This window comes from Hyperolius riggenbachi, chromosome 7, assembly GCF_040937935.1.
Source record: "Hyperolius riggenbachi isolate aHypRig1 chromosome 7, aHypRig1.pri, whole genome shotgun sequence".
Lineage (NCBI taxonomy): Eukaryota > Metazoa > Chordata > Amphibia > Anura > Hyperoliidae > Hyperolius > Hyperolius riggenbachi.
Window position 1 is genome coordinate 253,881,105 of NC_090652.1, and position 18,272 is coordinate 253,899,376.

Below are 18,272 nucleotides of genomic sequence, written 5' to 3' on the forward strand. Positions count from 1 at the left end.
AACAGCCCCTTTCCTTCATGTACAGAAGCTTCCCTCTCCCATGCGCCACACCTAATTGCCTCCCTTTTCCATTTGCAGCCTCCTCTTTCACATGTTTCAACCCTTCCATGCCCAGCCGCCACCCCTTTGGCTGCAGTTGCCCAAGACCTGGTCCCTTTGGGCCTTTCCAGAAATCTGTCCCAAGGGCAAGAACAAGGTGGCTTGATTTACAGTGTAGTGTCACAGGGAAGGGGAACAGGAAGACCTTGAGAAAGTGACCAGAGACTCAACCCCAAAATGTTTCAGACTCAACCCTAGACAATGCTTCATAAGGAAGAAAAAAACGTACAACCCTTGGTCCTCCTTTCTTCAGCAGGAGGTCCTATCTCTCTTGGCACAGCAATAACCAATCCTGCACCCAGGTTTCTAACATAGCTGACATGTCCTGCCACTTGCTTGGTAAAGTAAGTGTTGAGAGAGGCAGCTTTAAATAACAAGACCGCTGCCCACTCACTGCTGCCATGGCTGTAATACACAGGGTAAATGGACAGCAGAGGCAGGGACACTTGGCAAAGGCTTCACTGCTGTGCCAGATGAGGGTGGAGCTTGAAACTAATACAGGAGGACCAAAGACCAGAGGAAGCCTTCACTGAGAGGCACGCATTATGTTTTCTTCCTATAGGCAGATCTCTAATAACAATCCATAGTTAGGCTTTAAAGCCTTCTCAGACTTTTGTAGACGAACCAATTTTGTCTGGAGTTCCAAATTGAAAAAGCACAAAACTAGGATCATTCCTAATGTCTACTGAATTTAATACATTGAATACTTGTATTTGTGTCCCAAGTCTTGGCCATTGCCGGGCATACGTGGCTGGATTTGGCTGTGACAATGGTGTCTTGCACACACATCCCTAATTGCTATTTAATTTCCAAATTTGTAGAGGCTGCAAAATGCGGATGGTGAGTGCGGTCATATTCAGGCAGACAAATGTCTGGATTCAGAACCACGGAAGATGCTATATAAATCCAAGATAATAATAATTCACCTGTTTTTATAAGTTTATCTCCAAGTCACTTTGGTGTGGCTCCTGGAACTGATGATGCTCTCTGTTCATTTACACTTATACAGTCTAGTTTTCATTATGATCTGTCGTTGAAACCGCATCTCAGTAATGTTTAGGTGTGTTTAGTTACCTAAAGAACTATAAATTCATTCCTGTTTTTTAACTAAAGACCTTAAGGACTTTTGCTGATGAACTCTTGGACCACTGGAACAATAATCTTTAATATTCTGCTTATGAGACTTTGTTGCGGCCTATGTCTAATAACTTTCTGGGAGTGGTAATATACTTTCCTGTCTGCATCTAATAAAAAAGGTGTTTGTCATTAACAATGACTATGCAACCCTACTGGGCAACAGAAATTGCAGTAACCCGATATTTATTTTTTTATCGTATCGGCACTTTCTGTTGCTCAGATTTGCTTTCAATGATATATCCACTTTTCTCCGTGCTGTTAAAGAGTATATAGCATTTTTGAATATATATTTTTTTACATTATCTATTTCATCATGGACTTAAATGTTTAATTTTCTTTGGGTTCCACCTGCTGGTTCAACAAGGTTTGCAAATAGAAAAACATCTACTGTGGCCTCAATTCACGGAGTTTTATCAAACACTTTATCAAACGTTTGATAAACGTTTGATAAATTACCTCATGGGTAAAATCTAATTTTGAATTCACTAAGGTGTTATATATTTATCGAATGTTTTACCGATAAAACGTTCAACAAATGTATAACACCTTAGTGAGATTTTACCCATGAGGTAAATTATCAAACGTTTAATAAAGTGTTTGATAAACGTTTGATAATGCTCCATGAATTGAGGCCTGTGTGGTGATGATAAGATACTAAATATTGTATACAATGGAACTTAATCATATGACCAGGTTAATAGGTTATAGGAATTGACTGTTGTCACATTATAATCTGTCACCCACTCTGGCCATGAGGCAAGAAACTTTTCTAATTATGAATACTGCCAGTTAAGCAAGTATTCTTCACATTCAAACTTCACATTTGCCTTTCCTCTTATTTGTTATGCACAATAGCAGAAGCTATTGTTTATGACTCATAAACAAAGGACATTTTTTATCTGCTCATTCTGTTCCATTGCCAGCTTAAAACAGACAGCCTGGCTCCCATCAAAATTGGAATAATAGACGCTGAAAATAATAAAAGTATAGGCAAAAGCTTGTTTGGAGTGTTTGCTAGTAGGGCTTTGTACCATAACTCTTACTATGCTCCACCACTCCTTCTAAAAGGTAGGATAGATGAGAATTTAACGTCATCACTAGGCAACTGTTTCCTTCGACTACCAGGGCCTTGTTAGCTCTACTTCACGCAGTTCTCTCACTAATGCTAAGTGGTATACTTGAACCATCACCATTGATCCATCAGAGACTTGACACAATTGTAGCAGCGAGAGGGGACTGCTGTCAGGTGACAATTTGTGAAAATAAGGCCTAACTTACCCTACATATACATGTATATACACCTGATACCAGATATATATTGCATAACATATATCGGATATAAGCAGTGAGCACCCCTTTAACACATAAGGGGTTGTCTAACAAATGTAAATATATATATATACAACCTACATACACTTAATGTCTAAGTAATCAGAAACTAAAGCCAATAATTCCGATATGATGTACATTCAGGTCAATGGAAGCCTTGTAGTCTCCAATCAAATAATAATAAGTAGAAATTGCTCCAAAGGAACTTCAGTATACACAAATGAGTATAACAATCATGCACTAATCAAACAAACATGCTTAAATATTGTTTTCTACTTCTCTGTAACCCATTTCTGAGGCACCTGGGGCTTCTTCCAGCCCCTAGCAGCCGTTTCAGCTAGCATGATATTCTCAAAATTGGGATTCTGGTCTGCCTGCGTGTTTCATAAGTTTAGTGAACCAATTCAGTCGGGTTGGGCTAAACGGAAATGGTTGTAAAGCTGTTGCCAGTCTATTCTATGAAGATGGACTATTCTCATAGATGTTGATAGGAGTTGGGCGTTCCTCTATCTCTAAGTTGGAGCAGGTGGCATACATTAATTGAGATAAATATACTTTAACAGAAACTAATAAAAATTGGACTTTAGCACCTACAGTGGCTTGCAAAAGTATTCGGCCCCTTGAAGTTTTCCACATTTTGTCACATTACTGCCACAAACATGAATCAATTTTATTGGAATTCCACGTGAAAGACCAACACAAAGTGGTACACATGAGAAGTGGAACGAAAATCATACACGATTCCAAACATTTTTTTCAAATAACTGCAAAGTGGGGTGTGCATAATTATTCATCCTCCTGAGTCTATACTTTGTAGAACCACCTTTTGCTGCAATTACAGCTGCCAGTCTTTTAGGGTATGTCTCTACCAGCTTTGCACATCTAGAGACTGAAATCCTTGCCCATTCTTCCTTGCAAAACAGCTCCAGCTCAGTCAGATTAGATGGACAGCGTTTGTGAACAGCAGTTTTCAGATCTTGCCACAGATTCTCGATTGGATTTAGATCTGGACTTTGACTGAGCCATTCTAACACATGGATATGTTTTGTTTTAAACCATTCCATTGTTGCCCTGGCTTTACGTTTATAGTTGCTGTCCTGCTGGAAGGTGAACCTCTGCCCTAGTCTCAAGTCTTTTGCAGACTCCAAGAGGTTTTCTTCCAAGATTGCCCTGTATTTGGCTCCACCCATCTTCCCATCAACTCTGACCAGCTTCCTTGTTCCTGCTGAAGAGAAGCACCCCCAGAGCATGATGCTGCCACCACCATATTTGGCAGAGGGGATGGTGTGTTCAGAGTCATGTGCAGTGTTAGTTTTCCGCCACACATAGCGTTTTGCATTTTGGCCAAAAAGTTCCATTTTGGTCTCATGCGACCAGAGCACCTTCTTCCACATGTTTGCTGTGTTCCCCACATGGCTTGTGGCAAACTGCAAACGGGACTTCGTATGCTAATCTGTTAACAATGGCTTTCTTCTTGTCACTCTTCCATAAGAGCCAACTTTGTGCAGTGCACGACTAATAGTTGTCCTATGAACAGATTCCCCCACCTGAGCTGTAGATCTCTGCAGCTCGTCCAGAGTCACCATGGGCCTCTTGACTGCATTTCTGATCAGCGCTCTCCTTGTTCGGCCTGTGAGTTTAGGTGGACGGCCTTGTCTTGGTAGGTTTACAGTTGTGCCATACTCCTTCCATTTCTGAATGATCGCTTGAACAGTGCTCCGTGGGATGTTCAAGGCTTTGGAAATCTTTTTGTAGTCTAAGCCTGCTTTAAATTTCTCAATAACTTTATCCCTGACCTGTCTGGTGTGTTCTTTGGACTTCATGGTGTTGTTGCTCCCAATATTCTCTTAGACAACCTCCGAGGCCTTCACAGAGCAGCTGTATTTGTACTGACATTAGATTACACACAGGTGCACTCTATTTGGCCATTAGCACTCATCAGGCAATGTCTATGGGCAACTGACTGCACTCAGACCAAAGGGGGCTGAATAATTACGCACACCCCACTTTGCAGTTATTGATTTGTAGAAAATGTTTGGAAGCATGTAGGATTTTTGTTCCACTTCTCATGTGTACACCACTTTGTATTGGTCTTTCACGTGGAATTTAAATAAAATTGAATCATGTTTGTGGCAGTAATGTGACAAAATGTGGAAAACTTCAAGGGGGCCGAATACTTTTGCAAGCCAATGTATAGGACTATTTTCTGTTTGGAAGTGTTTTTAATGTATTTACCCCTGGTACCTTTGGATTAGTTGTATGTTCAACCTACCCTACCTATGGAAAATAGTAGAGGAGGCTCTTACACCTACAGTACATGGCAATGCTGAACTAGCCATTACTAGTCCTTTTTTTTTGTTTTTATTTTTTTATAGGATCAAAGTAAATGTTTATAGTTATTTTAATGTGTTTAAAACGGCTTACTGGGTACAGGTATCAAGAGGAAGTACAGCCCAGAGGCAGTGAAATTCCCTGACCTGTGACAAGTTTCACACTCAATGTAATGTATTTGAGAGTCTCCAATGAACTCCTATACCAGCCAAAGCAAATAGAAAAAAATGTGATTACCGTAAAGGCTTATTAATTTACAGACAGCACAAGTTTCCATTTCTAATTCCCGAGGGTCATATTGAAGTAAAGAAGGGTCATTTGTTGCATTTGAACCATTTTATTCATGCTAAGAGGCTTATAGCTTTTGTAATGACTTAGTTTTCTCTTCTCTTACTTTGCAGTGTGGATTTTTTAAACGTTCCAGGTACGACGATAGTGTCCCACGATATCACGCTGTACGAATTCCCAAAGAAGAACGCCAATTCAAAGATGGAAAACTACAACAAAACAGTGAAAAAAAGCAATGGGTCACCAACTGGAATGAAAATGAAAGCTATTCCTAGACATGTTTTCTATGTAGTTTTTTGTTTTGTTTATTGTTTTAAATCGTCATGGTTACTGATAATTGACAGACCCCTGACTTCAACTTGAATCGTCATGGGATTTTTTTCACAACTCCCAAGGCAGTTGAAACCTTCGCAGTGAGTTATCAATTGGAAACTGAAAAGAAAAACGCTTTGAAAATAAGGATTGGAAAGAAAATGGGGTCAAAATTACAGATTGAAAAGAAGATTTAGTTGAAAGTAAAAACTTTTTGGTTGAAGCCATCATGCTTATGGACAAGATGGACACTTGACAGTTATCGCTAGGTAATAAATTGGTGTGGTGGTGTGCGCAGTGTCAGGAAAAGGTGCTAAGTGCTTTTTATGTTGTTCTGCAGGAATTATGCAATAAGCATCAAAGCAGCCATTGAATTAGCTATTTATGGAAACTGAAGTGGTGTTTTTCAGTATAAGCCACTGGGGCCAATTTATAAAAAGATAAAGACAGTTGCAATGAAAACTGGAAGAAGAAAGGAGAGCTTACCCAGAACAGCTAATCAGTCCCTTGTTTCCTTAACAGAACCCATGTTTTTTGCCTTTAGATGGTTTGGATTCAGTTTATTTGCACTGGACCAAGTAAATCATCTTCAATCTTTCCAAAGGTATCCATAAACACTAAACATGGTGCGACTACCAACAAACAGTCTGACAAGATGAATCATGTAAATTGGGCTGTTAGTTACAGCATAAGGTAAATGCTATACTTTTCAACACCCATGCCAAACATTCCGTTTTCTCTATGATCATACGAGAGTTGTATGGAAAAGAAAGCCCATTTGCTATTGTCTCTAAACTCTTAACCTGTATGGGATAGGTTTACATCATCAGAGAGACAGAAGTAGGAGAGTGTTGTCCTGTGATAGCCATCAGTTAAAGGGTACTTGAAGTGGCTTGTAATGTGATGATATAAATGTTTATGCAGTCCCAATTTTAAATAGAACTACTATCTTTTTTTCACTGTTAAAGTTTAAGAAGCGAGGGCTTTAAATGACGTTTTTTTTGCAGTTAAAACCTCATAACACTCAGTGATAAGTTATTACAGGTCATAAAACTCCTGTGTGGCTGAGAAAACTGCTATTAAGTGCAGGGAAAAGAAACAAAGTCAAGTTGTTCAAGATTTGTCTGTATGGGAGGTGAATGAACATTATCATTCACCTTATAAAACGTGTTTTCTGAGAAAATGGTTGATGAAAGTTATATTTAGTAAAAAAAAAAAGCAATTGAAATAACTCAAACTAGTGTTGTTGCTCTTGTAGCTGTAAGCCAACAACAGCAGTCATAAAGAAAAACCAAAAACACCATTCTTTGCTCATCAACTCAATGGCTGATCTTTGTTTGAAATTAAGAAATGGCCAGCCATGCAGTAATAACACTAAGCTATGCAATAAGTCATTCTATCTGGTAGTGTAAAAGCATCACTATGGGTTTATAGTTTTGGAGCTATGGCAATACTTTCTATACAGCCCTCATTGGCTCATACCTCTATGTTAAATGTGGGACATTATAGTGCTGATACAGTGTGCCTTTAAATACATTCTAAAGAAGACCTTGGAAGTATTGCATAGTAGAGAAAGCCATGTCTCAATTGTACAGTCAAGCTTACTTACTATAGCGATTCACATAAGCAGTAACCATGTGCAACAATTCAAACCATCCAATTAAATTCCAGTTTAGTACAGTCAGGTTAACCGATTTCGGACAACACTTATTGACATCTACCCCCTGTTTGGGAGCTGTTATTCCAGCCAGGGCGTAGATTTCGCTTACTGCTGCCGCACGCTCTCGTCACTCCCGCTGATCGTTTCACTCTCTCCCAGCCGCAGCTCACCTGGCCTGCTGTCCGTATCACAGCAGAGCTCCGTGAGCTTGTCAGGAGACGATTTCATTGGCTCCTGACCCTGTGAGCTTATCCCATTGGCTCACATTGATTACAGGGTCAGAGCCAATGAAATCGGTTCCTGACCGGCTCACAGAGCTCTGCTGTCATAGAGACGGCAGAGTGGGTGGCCTGAGGTGACGGGTGTGCAGCATGAATGGCAGTAGCGGCAATTTGTTGGTATGCTCCGGTTTTTGGTACCAGCGGTCTCTGGTCCTTAAGGGGCCAGATACCACTGGAACTGAAGGGGTTAAAATGTTTTTTAATCAGTTTCTGTGAATTATTGCATGTGGCACATTGATCTTTGCCTTAATAAATAATTCTGTATTTATTTAAAAAAACAAAACACTCCCTATTACTACATACATTCCTGGGGTGTACCTCCCAGCTTTCCCTCTTGCTGGGGGACCAACTAGGTTTTCTGATACCTAACGGGTGGGACCTGCCATAACTAATATGTGTGAAGATGGGGTAAGGTTTTGGCATTGTTGGGGAGGGGATAGATTTATGTAATATTTTGCTTTTAAAATTTTGGGAGGTATGCAGATGGTTTAGTGGCTTGACTATAAATTACGTGTAAAAACTAAAAAAAAAAAAAGTGCAATATGATGTTACTCATACATTTTTTTACACAAATTTTAAGGTGTAAGGCCAGACATTTAAAAAAAAATTACTTTTGGATAGAGTGAAAACCCAAATTCAGACACTATTATTCTATATGCATTTTATACACTTTGTTAAAGGAAGCTTGAAGTGAGAGGAATGTGGAGGCTGCCATTTTCATTCCCTTATAAACAATGCCAGTTGCCTGGCTTCTGTGCTGGTATTTTACCTTTACATGTTTTTGAGTCACACACCTGCAACAAGCATGCAGCCAGTGGAGTCAGAGCAGAGTCGCAGCATCTGATCTGCATGCTCGTTCTCGGCCAGTGAAGTAACATATTAGAGGTGGAGCCTGAGCACAGAACACAGGCAACTAGCATTGTTTATTAGAGAATGACAATGACAGCCTCCACATTCCTTACTTCAGTTTCCCTTTACACTAATATTGCATTGAAAAGTGTTGTAAAAAAAAAAAAAATTCAGATAACAAAACAGGACAATACCAGCTGCACCACTTCATAGATTACCATCTCCCAAGCAACACTACAGCTGCCTCTCAGAACACTCCCTTTTCAGTCACAGGGAGCAGTCTGCCAGCTAAGGCCACGCCTCCGTGCTGAACTTTAGCCTATCATGACTACCGCTTTCTAGTAGAGAGGCATGGATACAGAGTGATTGGGGTACAAGCATTCAGAAGGAAAGAGGAGAATCTATGAATTGGTACATCAGTTAGTTTCCTTTTTAGTTTAGTAAACACAATTTGTTTTTAATAAAAGTTTTTCAGTGCATGTCTACTAAATTAAATCAAAATAATGTCCTATTAAATTCATGCAAAAGAGCAGCAAAAAGAACTTGTTGAGGCATAAAATTTTCAGTCTGGATTTTAATGCTGTCATTTGCCTGCATTAGGGAGGTTTCCCTCTCTACGCTATTCTTGATAACCCTTCCATTAGGACAAAAAATTTGAGAAAACTCAGCAGGGACACAGCAATCAATAAAACCTCAAAGATGTTCCAACACTTTTCCCCACCATTGGCTTCATTGTTGTCTGTACTTCATTGTTGTCTCCCACTGAAGAGAATTTACCTCACATCCTGTTCAAAGTACTTCCTGTCACAGGCACAGGGAGTCAGAGGAAATCTCTACCAACATAAGTCTCGCAGCAAAAACAAAAAACACTGATTTTTTTTCCTTATACTTAGACTGTCCAAATCTAAAATAAAATGTTTAGCCTGGAGGTCCCTTTTATTTTTTAATCTGTACATAGCCTAACCTTTAAGGTATTATTGCTTCCTGTTTCCTTTATATATTTAAAGGTTCATACACACCTACCAACTATCTGTCCAACTATCTGCCAAACTTCTCTGTTATAGGTCCGTACACGCGCCGGACTGGAGGCAACGACGAGTCCGTCGTCACCTCCCGCTGGGTGGGCGTTCCAGCGACAGTCCGGCGTGTGTACAGTCTGTCGGCGGACTGATACGGCTGTTTCTGAGCGATCCGCCGGCAGCCGTATCAGTCTGCAGACAGACTGTACACACACCACACTGTCGCTGGAACGCCCACCCAGCGGGAGGTGACGACGGACTCGTCGTTGCCTCCAGTCCGGCGGGTGTACGGACCTTAAGCCCCATACAACTTTTGTTGTGAAACAAGTTGAAACAACTAAAAAAAAGTATTTTGCTATTGTTCAAACAGCTGATAAGATGTCAATTCAACAGTTGGATTGACTTCTCATCAGTCTTATCAGCTGTTTGAACAATAGAAAAATACTTTTTTTTTGTTGTTTCAACTTGTTTCACAACAAAAGCTGTTTGACAATTGTGCTGCATAAAAGGCCGCTGTTGAGTGTGTGAATGGGGCATAACAGACAAGTTTGGCAGATAGTTGGTAGGCGGGTATGACCCTTTAAGGATACCTTAGTCCTTGTGAAAATTTAAAAACAGGTGGAGCAGGCATATGTAGTGGGCTCTCCTCATGCCTACCGCTTCCCCCCGTTCTCCTCCATCCCCCTCCGTTATGAAGCACTGACCCTCTGAAGCCACTTCCTGGTGGGGAGGTCGGCAAAGACTGCACAGGGGCTGCCTGGCGACGTGCGCCCTCTGATCGAGCGCCCATGGCGGGGAGCCCTCTGTGCATGCGCACTATGTCTCAACTGAGTAGTGCACCTGCGCAGAGCGCTCCCAGTCACAGGCGCACAATCAGAGGACACGCGTTACCGTGCAGCGCCTGCTCCTCCCGACCAGGAAGTAGCTACGGAGGGTCGGTACATCATAGCGGAAGGGAATGGAGGAGAACGGGGGAGCGATGGGCATGAGGAAAACATTTTACATAAACCTGCTCACCCCGTTTTTAAATTTTCATGAGGACTAAGGTATCCTTTAAAGCAACCCATGACTAGACCTGAGAAGAATCCCACAGCGAGCCTTATTTATCAGCTGGAGAAAGGAAACACCTTTGTTGTTTCAAAAGCCAATCATGTTCTCTATTTCATTTTCTCATGCCACACCCAAAAAAATGATTGGTTCCTGTGGGCAACATAGCAGTTGTTTCTTTACATCCATGAATGAGGTTCATTCTGACCTGTCTTATTATGAAATGTAATACAGACCTGGACAATAGAAAGCATGTGATGGACCAAGATCCATATTTGGAGGTTACCTTCAGTAAAGGTCTCTCTTCTTTGTCAACAAAGTAGTTTGTTCCATTAAAAGAGAATTCCATTAAGTTTATTTGGATGGGCCATTAAATAAGTACTAGGTTCGTAATTCATACCTATTACAGTAAAATCTTGTTATAGTAAACTCTGATATAGTAAACTTCTGGCTATACTAAACAGATTGTGGAAGTAAACTTTCATACTATATGGAGGTGGTAAAATTGGTCAGTGATTGGTCAATCAAAATTGTAGGTGTATACAGGCTTAAAGGGGAACTGAAGAGAGAGGTATATGGAGGCTGTCATGTTTATTTCCTTTTAGACAATACCAGTTGCCTGGCAGCCCTGCTGATCCTCTGCCTCTAATACTATTAGCCATAGCCCCTGAACAAGCATGCAGCAGATCAGGTGTTTTAGTGGTTCAGACTTATAAGTCTAATCTGACAAGACTAGCTGCATGCTTGTTTCTGGTTTTAATCAGATACTACTGCAGAGAAATAGACCAGCAGGGCCGCCAGGTAACTGGTATTGATTAAAAGATAATAAACATGACAGCCTCCATATACCTCTCTCTTCAGTTCCCCTTTAATTTTCCTTGGACTAAGGGTGCATACACACATCCAATTCTATCACCTCCATGTAACATGAGAGCTTTACCTACACAATCTGTTCATAGTGTTTAAAATCTGTTGGCTCTCCTACTACATGGAAGTGGTAAAATTGGCCAATCATTGGTAAAACAAAATTGAATGTGTGTATGTATCCTAATTATGATAAATCTGCCGAACTGTCACTGGTCTGTACTCTAAAAGTGTGTACACATGCATTACAATTATCCCCTGTGGGGATCTGGACTTGATCCTTAGGGTGCATACACACATCCATACATCCTTAGGGTGCACACACACATCCACACATCCTTAGGGTGAATACACACATCCACACATCCTTAGGTGCATACACACATCCACACATCCTTAGGTTGCACACACACATCCACACATCCTTAGGGTGCATACACACATCCACACATCCTTAGGGTGCATACACACGTCCACACATCCTTAGGGTGCATACACACGTCCACACATTCTTAGGGTGCACACACACATCCACACATCCTTAGGGTGCATACACACATCCACACATCCTTAGGGTGCATACACACATCCACACATCCTTAGGGTGCATACACACGTCCACACATCCTTAGGGTGCATACACACATCCACACATCCTTAGGGTGCATACACACGTCCACACATCCTTAGGGTGCATACACACGTCCACACATTCTTAGGGTGCACACACACATCCACACATCCTTAGGGTGCATACACACATCCACACATTCTTAGGGTGCACGCACACATCCACACATCCTTAGGGTGCATACACACATCCACACATCCTTAGGGTGCATACACACATCCTTAGGGTGCATACACACGTCCACACATCCTTAGGGTGCATACACACATCCACACATCCTTAGGGTGCATACACACGTCCACACATCCTTAGGGTGCATACACACGTCCACACATTCTTAGGGTGCACACACACATCCACACATCCTTAGGGTGCATACACACAGCCACACATCCTTAGGGTGCATACACACATCCACACATCCTTAGGGTGCATACACACGTCCACACATCCTTAGGGTGCATACACACGTCCACACATCCTTAGGGTGCATACACACGTCCACACATCCTTAGGGTGCATACACACATCCACACATCCTTAGGGTGAATACACACATCCACACATCCTTAGGGAGCATACACACATCCACACATCCTTAGGGTGCATACACACATCCACACATCCTTAGGGTGAATACACATATCCACACATCCTTAGGGTGCATACACACATCCACACATCCTTAGGGTGCATACACACATCCACACATCCTTAGGTTGCACACACACATCCACACATCCTTAGGGTGAATACACACATCCACACATCCTTAGGTGCATACACACATCCACACATCCTTAGGTTGCACACACACATCCACACATCCTTAGGGTGAATACACACATCCACACATCCTTAGGGTGCATACACACATCCACACATCCTTAGGGTGAATCCACACATCCTTAGGTTGCACACACACATCCACACATCCTTAGGGTGCATCCACACATCCACACATCCTTAGGGTGCATACACACATTCACACATCCTTAGGGTGAATACACACATCCACACATCCTTAGGGTGCATACACACATCTCGAGGGCCAACAGTTTTTGAATAATATGAGGAGATTGCGGAGGTAACCTCTCATACATGTACCAGGTTTAGGGTGACGGTTCTGGCTGGGATCCCAGGCAGCCAAGCAACATGTACTGTTGCTATGGAGAAGGGTGGAGGGACCACAGTGGAGCATATGATAGAGGAGTTTCTGGTGGGGGGGGGGGGGAGGTCAAGGAGGGAAATAATACACTTATTACTGTTTTTTAAGGATCTGGCTTGCCAGAACTAGAATGGCTTAGCAAATCGGAGATCATTGTGGTCTCCTATTACCTAATTGCCATTATTAATCAGCTGTAATGATCAAAGGGAAACTTTTCATCTCATATATTCCCTTGTGGTTTAAATATAAGTGGGCAAGAGGTGGGAAAAGTTACAGAACCGGTAGGTAGACTTGGGAGGTGGAAGGGGAAGAGATAAGTAAGGCCTCGTTCACATTACACACGTTGCCCTCCGTATTTTGGGAATGCGTGCAGGAGGCAGACACGCTCCAACATCAGAAGTGCATAGACTGCACTGTCTGATGTTCACACTGCATGCATTCTGTACCAGTGCGGTGCGCGATTGCATGCTGCACGCATTTTTTAGCAAAACGCGTGGCTGACCCATTCACTATAGTGAATGGGATCAGCCACGCAACACATGGAAACGCAGATGCCATGCAATCGTATGCGTTGCGTTCCAATCGCACGGCCATCTGCATGTGACAATGTGAACAAGGCCTAATAAAAGGTAATTAAAGATAAGTAATTCAGCTTTGAATGTCTGTATCCAAAATGTATTTTAATATGCAGTTTTTACTGAAGGTAACTTCCACTTTGGCACCTTTTCATCGTCGTTCCTATTGGCCAAGTTTGCTGTAGGTTCACTTTAAATCTATAAGTGACAAACTGATATTGGTGTTGCTCAATCAACTTGCTTTGAGGGTCCGTTTCCACTTGCGCGGAAACCGGGCCGAATCCGCAGAGTTTCCCCGCAGGCAAATCGTGCGGGGAAACTCTGCCATAGGGAGTAATGGAGCTGCTGGCTGAATCGCTTGCGCTAGTGATTCGGCTAGCTTTTCCATCCGAATCTGTGCGAATGGCACGGCTCATGGGATTCGTCAGCGTAACCGCAGATCCGGAAGTGCCGCCACGCGTCTCGCAGACGTATACGGCTGCAGTGGAAACGGGCCCTAACAGATGTGATTCCACAATTCCTAATAAATAATCAGCTAACACCCCCTGGAAATCATGGTTTGTTCTGGCCACTAACATGACTGGTACACTTAACAGCCAAAGATTTTTGTTTTTAATTATCTTTTAGAGGGTGCAACTATTCAATAATGAAAAAGGTGAACTATAAGCAAATAACAGACGTGCAATTCAGTATTCTTATTTCTAGCAGCCAGCTACTGTAATACACTACTGGGGACTCTAAACATGCCTACCTATTTTGTGCCTATGTACTTCTGCAGCTGCCATATTGCTTTGCATGTTGGCAGCCTGACGCCTATATGTGCTGTATTTGTAAATACTGTGATGTGTACATGTATATGTATATATATAAAATGTTATGTCTAATTAGGGGACGTTTTCGGCATTGTTTTATGTCTGTACACTTTGTAAACATGGGTCTTTAACTCTTAAAATGTTCATGAGATTTTACAAAAACTGGCTCAATAAAGATCTATTGAAAGTAAGTCAGATTCAGCTGGACTGCTATCTATGACATTTCTGTTACAACGGACACCCAACGGAGCGATGAGAACAAAGGGGCCGCTCAAAGCGGATGGGGAATCAGATCCATTGTGACCATCCACAGTTTGGCTACAGATTTAGAGCCAGATCATAAACATGGCAACTTAGGTAGGTGCCTAGGGCCTGGAGAGAGACTAGGGCCTGGTTGACACTAGCCCCCATCAACCCTTAGCAAAAATGCCAAGTGGCCATCAAGGGTGGGCCCAAAGTAGTTACTTACCCAGTTCCCTATTTCTCCTTATTCAGTCTCTTACCACAGTCTAGTGTGGACCCATCCTTCTCCTTCCACTCTGCAGTGCCTTATATGTGGCTTAGACTGGCAGGCTCCCTGTTGGGCAGCAGACGTCAGTGGGGCACTGGAGGCTTCCCGGGCACCTGGAGGTGTGCAGGGCCAGGCGTGGAGGCCTGTACCGAAGAGGAGAGATCACATTACTGTAGCCCCAGATTTAATATAAGCTGTTTAGCTGGCTTATATTTTTTTTAGGTATCTTTTTCTTGAGGTGTGTGTGTGTGTGGGGGGGGGAATCTTCATCTCTGTGGTGGTTCATAAACTTTTAACTATGAGAACCCAGGCAGCACTTAAGTGTTGCTGTTTGCAGGGGCATAACTAAAGCGGAGCAGCCCCTGTGATTACGGGGAGGGGGGCAGCTACTAACCTTCCCTTCCTTCCATACAGAGGACTATACTTCAGATCAGGTAATTTGTGGCTGCACTTATTATAGATGTGAAGATCATGATGGCCGTATTTGTTTTATGGCCCTTGTGAGATGGGCCCCAAAGTTGTGACCTTCACCAAGGGAAGGGGTGGGAACATTGGGGGGCCCTATCAAAATTTTGCAGAGGGGACCAATGAATTGCAGTTACACCACTGGTTGTTCGCATCCTTGTCATGCAGGATTAGAGTACCAGGTTTGAATCTCATCCAGGACTTGATGTGCATAATTTGAATGTTCTCCGTGTTTGGGTGAGTTTCATCCAGGCATTCTGGGTTCTTCCATCATCCCAAGAACATATTGATAAGCTAAATGACTTTTCCCAAATTGGCTCAAGACCAACCATAACTACGGTAGGGACATTGTTTAGGAGTTAGCACCTATCAGTGCTATATATCGTAGATGCATAATAGTAATAATCAGCATTACTCCACCAAGAGTTCAAATAATCCACCACATACAAATGAGTATGATGAGTGGAGGAAACATCTTGCTGAATCTGACATGCTTTCATGATATATATACTGTGACATGTAGAAATGGGAACATTGATAGATGTATGTTATATCAAAGAAGCTTAAAGGGATACTGTCGGGGGGTTGGGGGAAAATGAGTTGAACTTACCTGGGCCTTCTAATGGTCCCCCGCAGACATCCTGTGCCCGCGCAGCCACTCTCCGATGCTCCGGCCCCGCCTCCGGTTCTCTTCTGGAATTTCAGACTTTAAAGTCTGAAAACCACTTCGCCTGCGTTGCCGTGTCCTCAATCCCGCTGATGCCACCAGGAGCGTACTGCGCAGACACAGACCATACTGGGCCTGTGCAGTATGATCCTGGTGACATCAGCGGGATCGAGGACACGGCAACGCAGGCGCAGTGGTTTTCAGACTTTAAAGTCTGAAATTCCAGAAGTGAACCGGAGGCGGGGCCGGAGTATCGGTGAATGGCTGCGCGGGCACAGGATGCCTGCGGGGGACCATTAGAAGCCCCGGGTAAGTTCAACTCATTTTCCCCCGACCCCCCTACAGTATCCCTTTAATAACAGAAAACACAACAGGAAGACACCAGCAGTGCAAGAGGTTGTGACCCAAATACTGGAAATCCCAAGAGATGTAAACATCTAAACATCTTCTGGGTCATCAGGCTCTTCTATGCCCCCCCCCCCCCTTCCCGCACACACACACAGGCCTGGATTTACATCACATGAACCTATAGGCACAGATGTTTTGGCACCCCACGCTTTGCCCACCACAAACCTACAAACTTCCACCGGACCGCACGGCAAATGTGCTGGCTGTCCCAGCTGTCATTTCTTCCTTACCTCCCCTGCCTGGTGTAGGTAACCACAGGTGCCCCTTAATACTGAGTGTACCTCTGGATCCCTAATACTAAGTAGCTTGAAGTACCTCTGACTCATGGGAGATCTTGTCAGTGGAATGCCGAGAGGTGGGTGAGTAAATTCTCATTTAAGCTCCACTTGAGATTCTGCATAAGGAAGGTGTGAGGCACTCAAGTAGGAAAGTGAGCCGCATTTCCATCATCAGGTGCCTGTAGGCGCGAGCCTACAGTGCCTTATGGTAAATCCGGCCCTGCACACACACTCACACAAAACTTTGAAAGTATCAAATATTGAGTGATGATAACACTCCAGCATATACATACAGTACATTAAAATATGTGTGTTAACTATGAATATTTTCTGGTGTCATATCGGTAGATAAACCTGTGTGTAAAATATATTCGCCTTGGCTTCCCTGAGAACGATGCGGTGAGCGATCTCCTCCCTCATCACACAATGCTGGTACCCTGTTGATTGATGGTTCCATAGTGAAATGATTTGAAGTAACTGCAGACTTGAGGGGCAGTTATGTTACATAGTTACAGAGTTATGTGTGTTGAAAAAAGACACACGTCCATCGAGTTCATGTGTGCCAATGCAGGGGCGAAAAGGGCTCTGAATATCCCCATCAAGGCTGCACACATTTTATACATAGGCTGCTCTTCTTCTCCACCCAAAACAAAAATGACTATTTTTCCATGATGGGAATCAACATATATTTGTAAAATGTTTCTACCAAGTTATTGGATGATGAATGTTTCAGGTAGGATGGAAGCAGCTTCAGGGGTAGCTACACTCTCTGGAAACCGGCTTCTGCACTGCAATGTTGCCTGTGCTGATTATAAGAGTAAAGATGACCATACTCCTATAGATGGCCACCAGATTCCACCATCAGATCAAACCTGATGGGAATCTATCTGATGTGTGCCACACACTAAGGACAGATTTTCAATAGATTTCGGATTTAAAACTATTGCAGCCCTGCACTGTTCAATCCAGTGCAATGCTATGGGCTGTCAATCTGTCGCCATTTTCAACCAGCCGCCTATCGATCTGGATTGTCTGCCTGGACCGATCAAGCTATTCGACTGATTTCGCATGGAAATCAATTGATGATCAAGCTGCCTGCTGCATTGTTTTATATCCATTTCGATCAGCCCAAACTTAATCAGATGGATATTGATGGACAAAAATGGAATTGGTGTTTGGCCACCTTTAGTGTAGTGAGGTGCATGAATTTACTAGTCTGCCCACCATGATCCTATGTTACCAGCACTTGTGCTTCCTTTGTCCAATACACACACCTTGACCAGGGAAATGTTTTTATGTTTATGTACACAACATGCTTGTAAATTAGCCATCTTGATTCAGTACAAGCATGAAGTAGCTATAAAAAGCGCCTTAACTTAACATTTCTGTACAGGAGCTGGACTATAGTGATCTGCAACTGCAAGTCTGTGTATTTAGCCTTTTTTTCTTATTAGATAACCTTTTTGTTTCTCTAGAGCTGGGGTGTCAAACTCAAATACAAAGTGGGCTGAAACTGAACACTTTGAACAAATCACAGGCCA

At 42.7% G+C, this 18,272-nt stretch overlaps 1 protein-coding gene across 3 annotated transcripts in view; it reads left to right on the forward strand.

Annotated features, from left to right (window-relative positions):
* ITGA6 (integrin subunit alpha 6) overlaps positions 1–9,212 on the forward strand; it is a 130,508-nt gene extending 121,296 nt beyond the window's left edge. For 2 of the 3 annotated variants that reach the window (XM_068245525.1, XM_068245527.1), the window contains exon 25: positions 5,298–9,212. In XM_068245525.1, coding sequence (XP_068101626.1) covers positions 5,298–5,459 — 162 coding nt within the window. In that variant the 3' untranslated portion in view covers positions 5,460–9,212. The remainder of the gene's footprint in view (positions 1–5,297) is intronic. The other variant, XM_068245526.1, reaches the window with a different exon arrangement.
* The last annotated feature ends 9,060 nt before the right edge of the window (positions 9,213–18,272 follow it).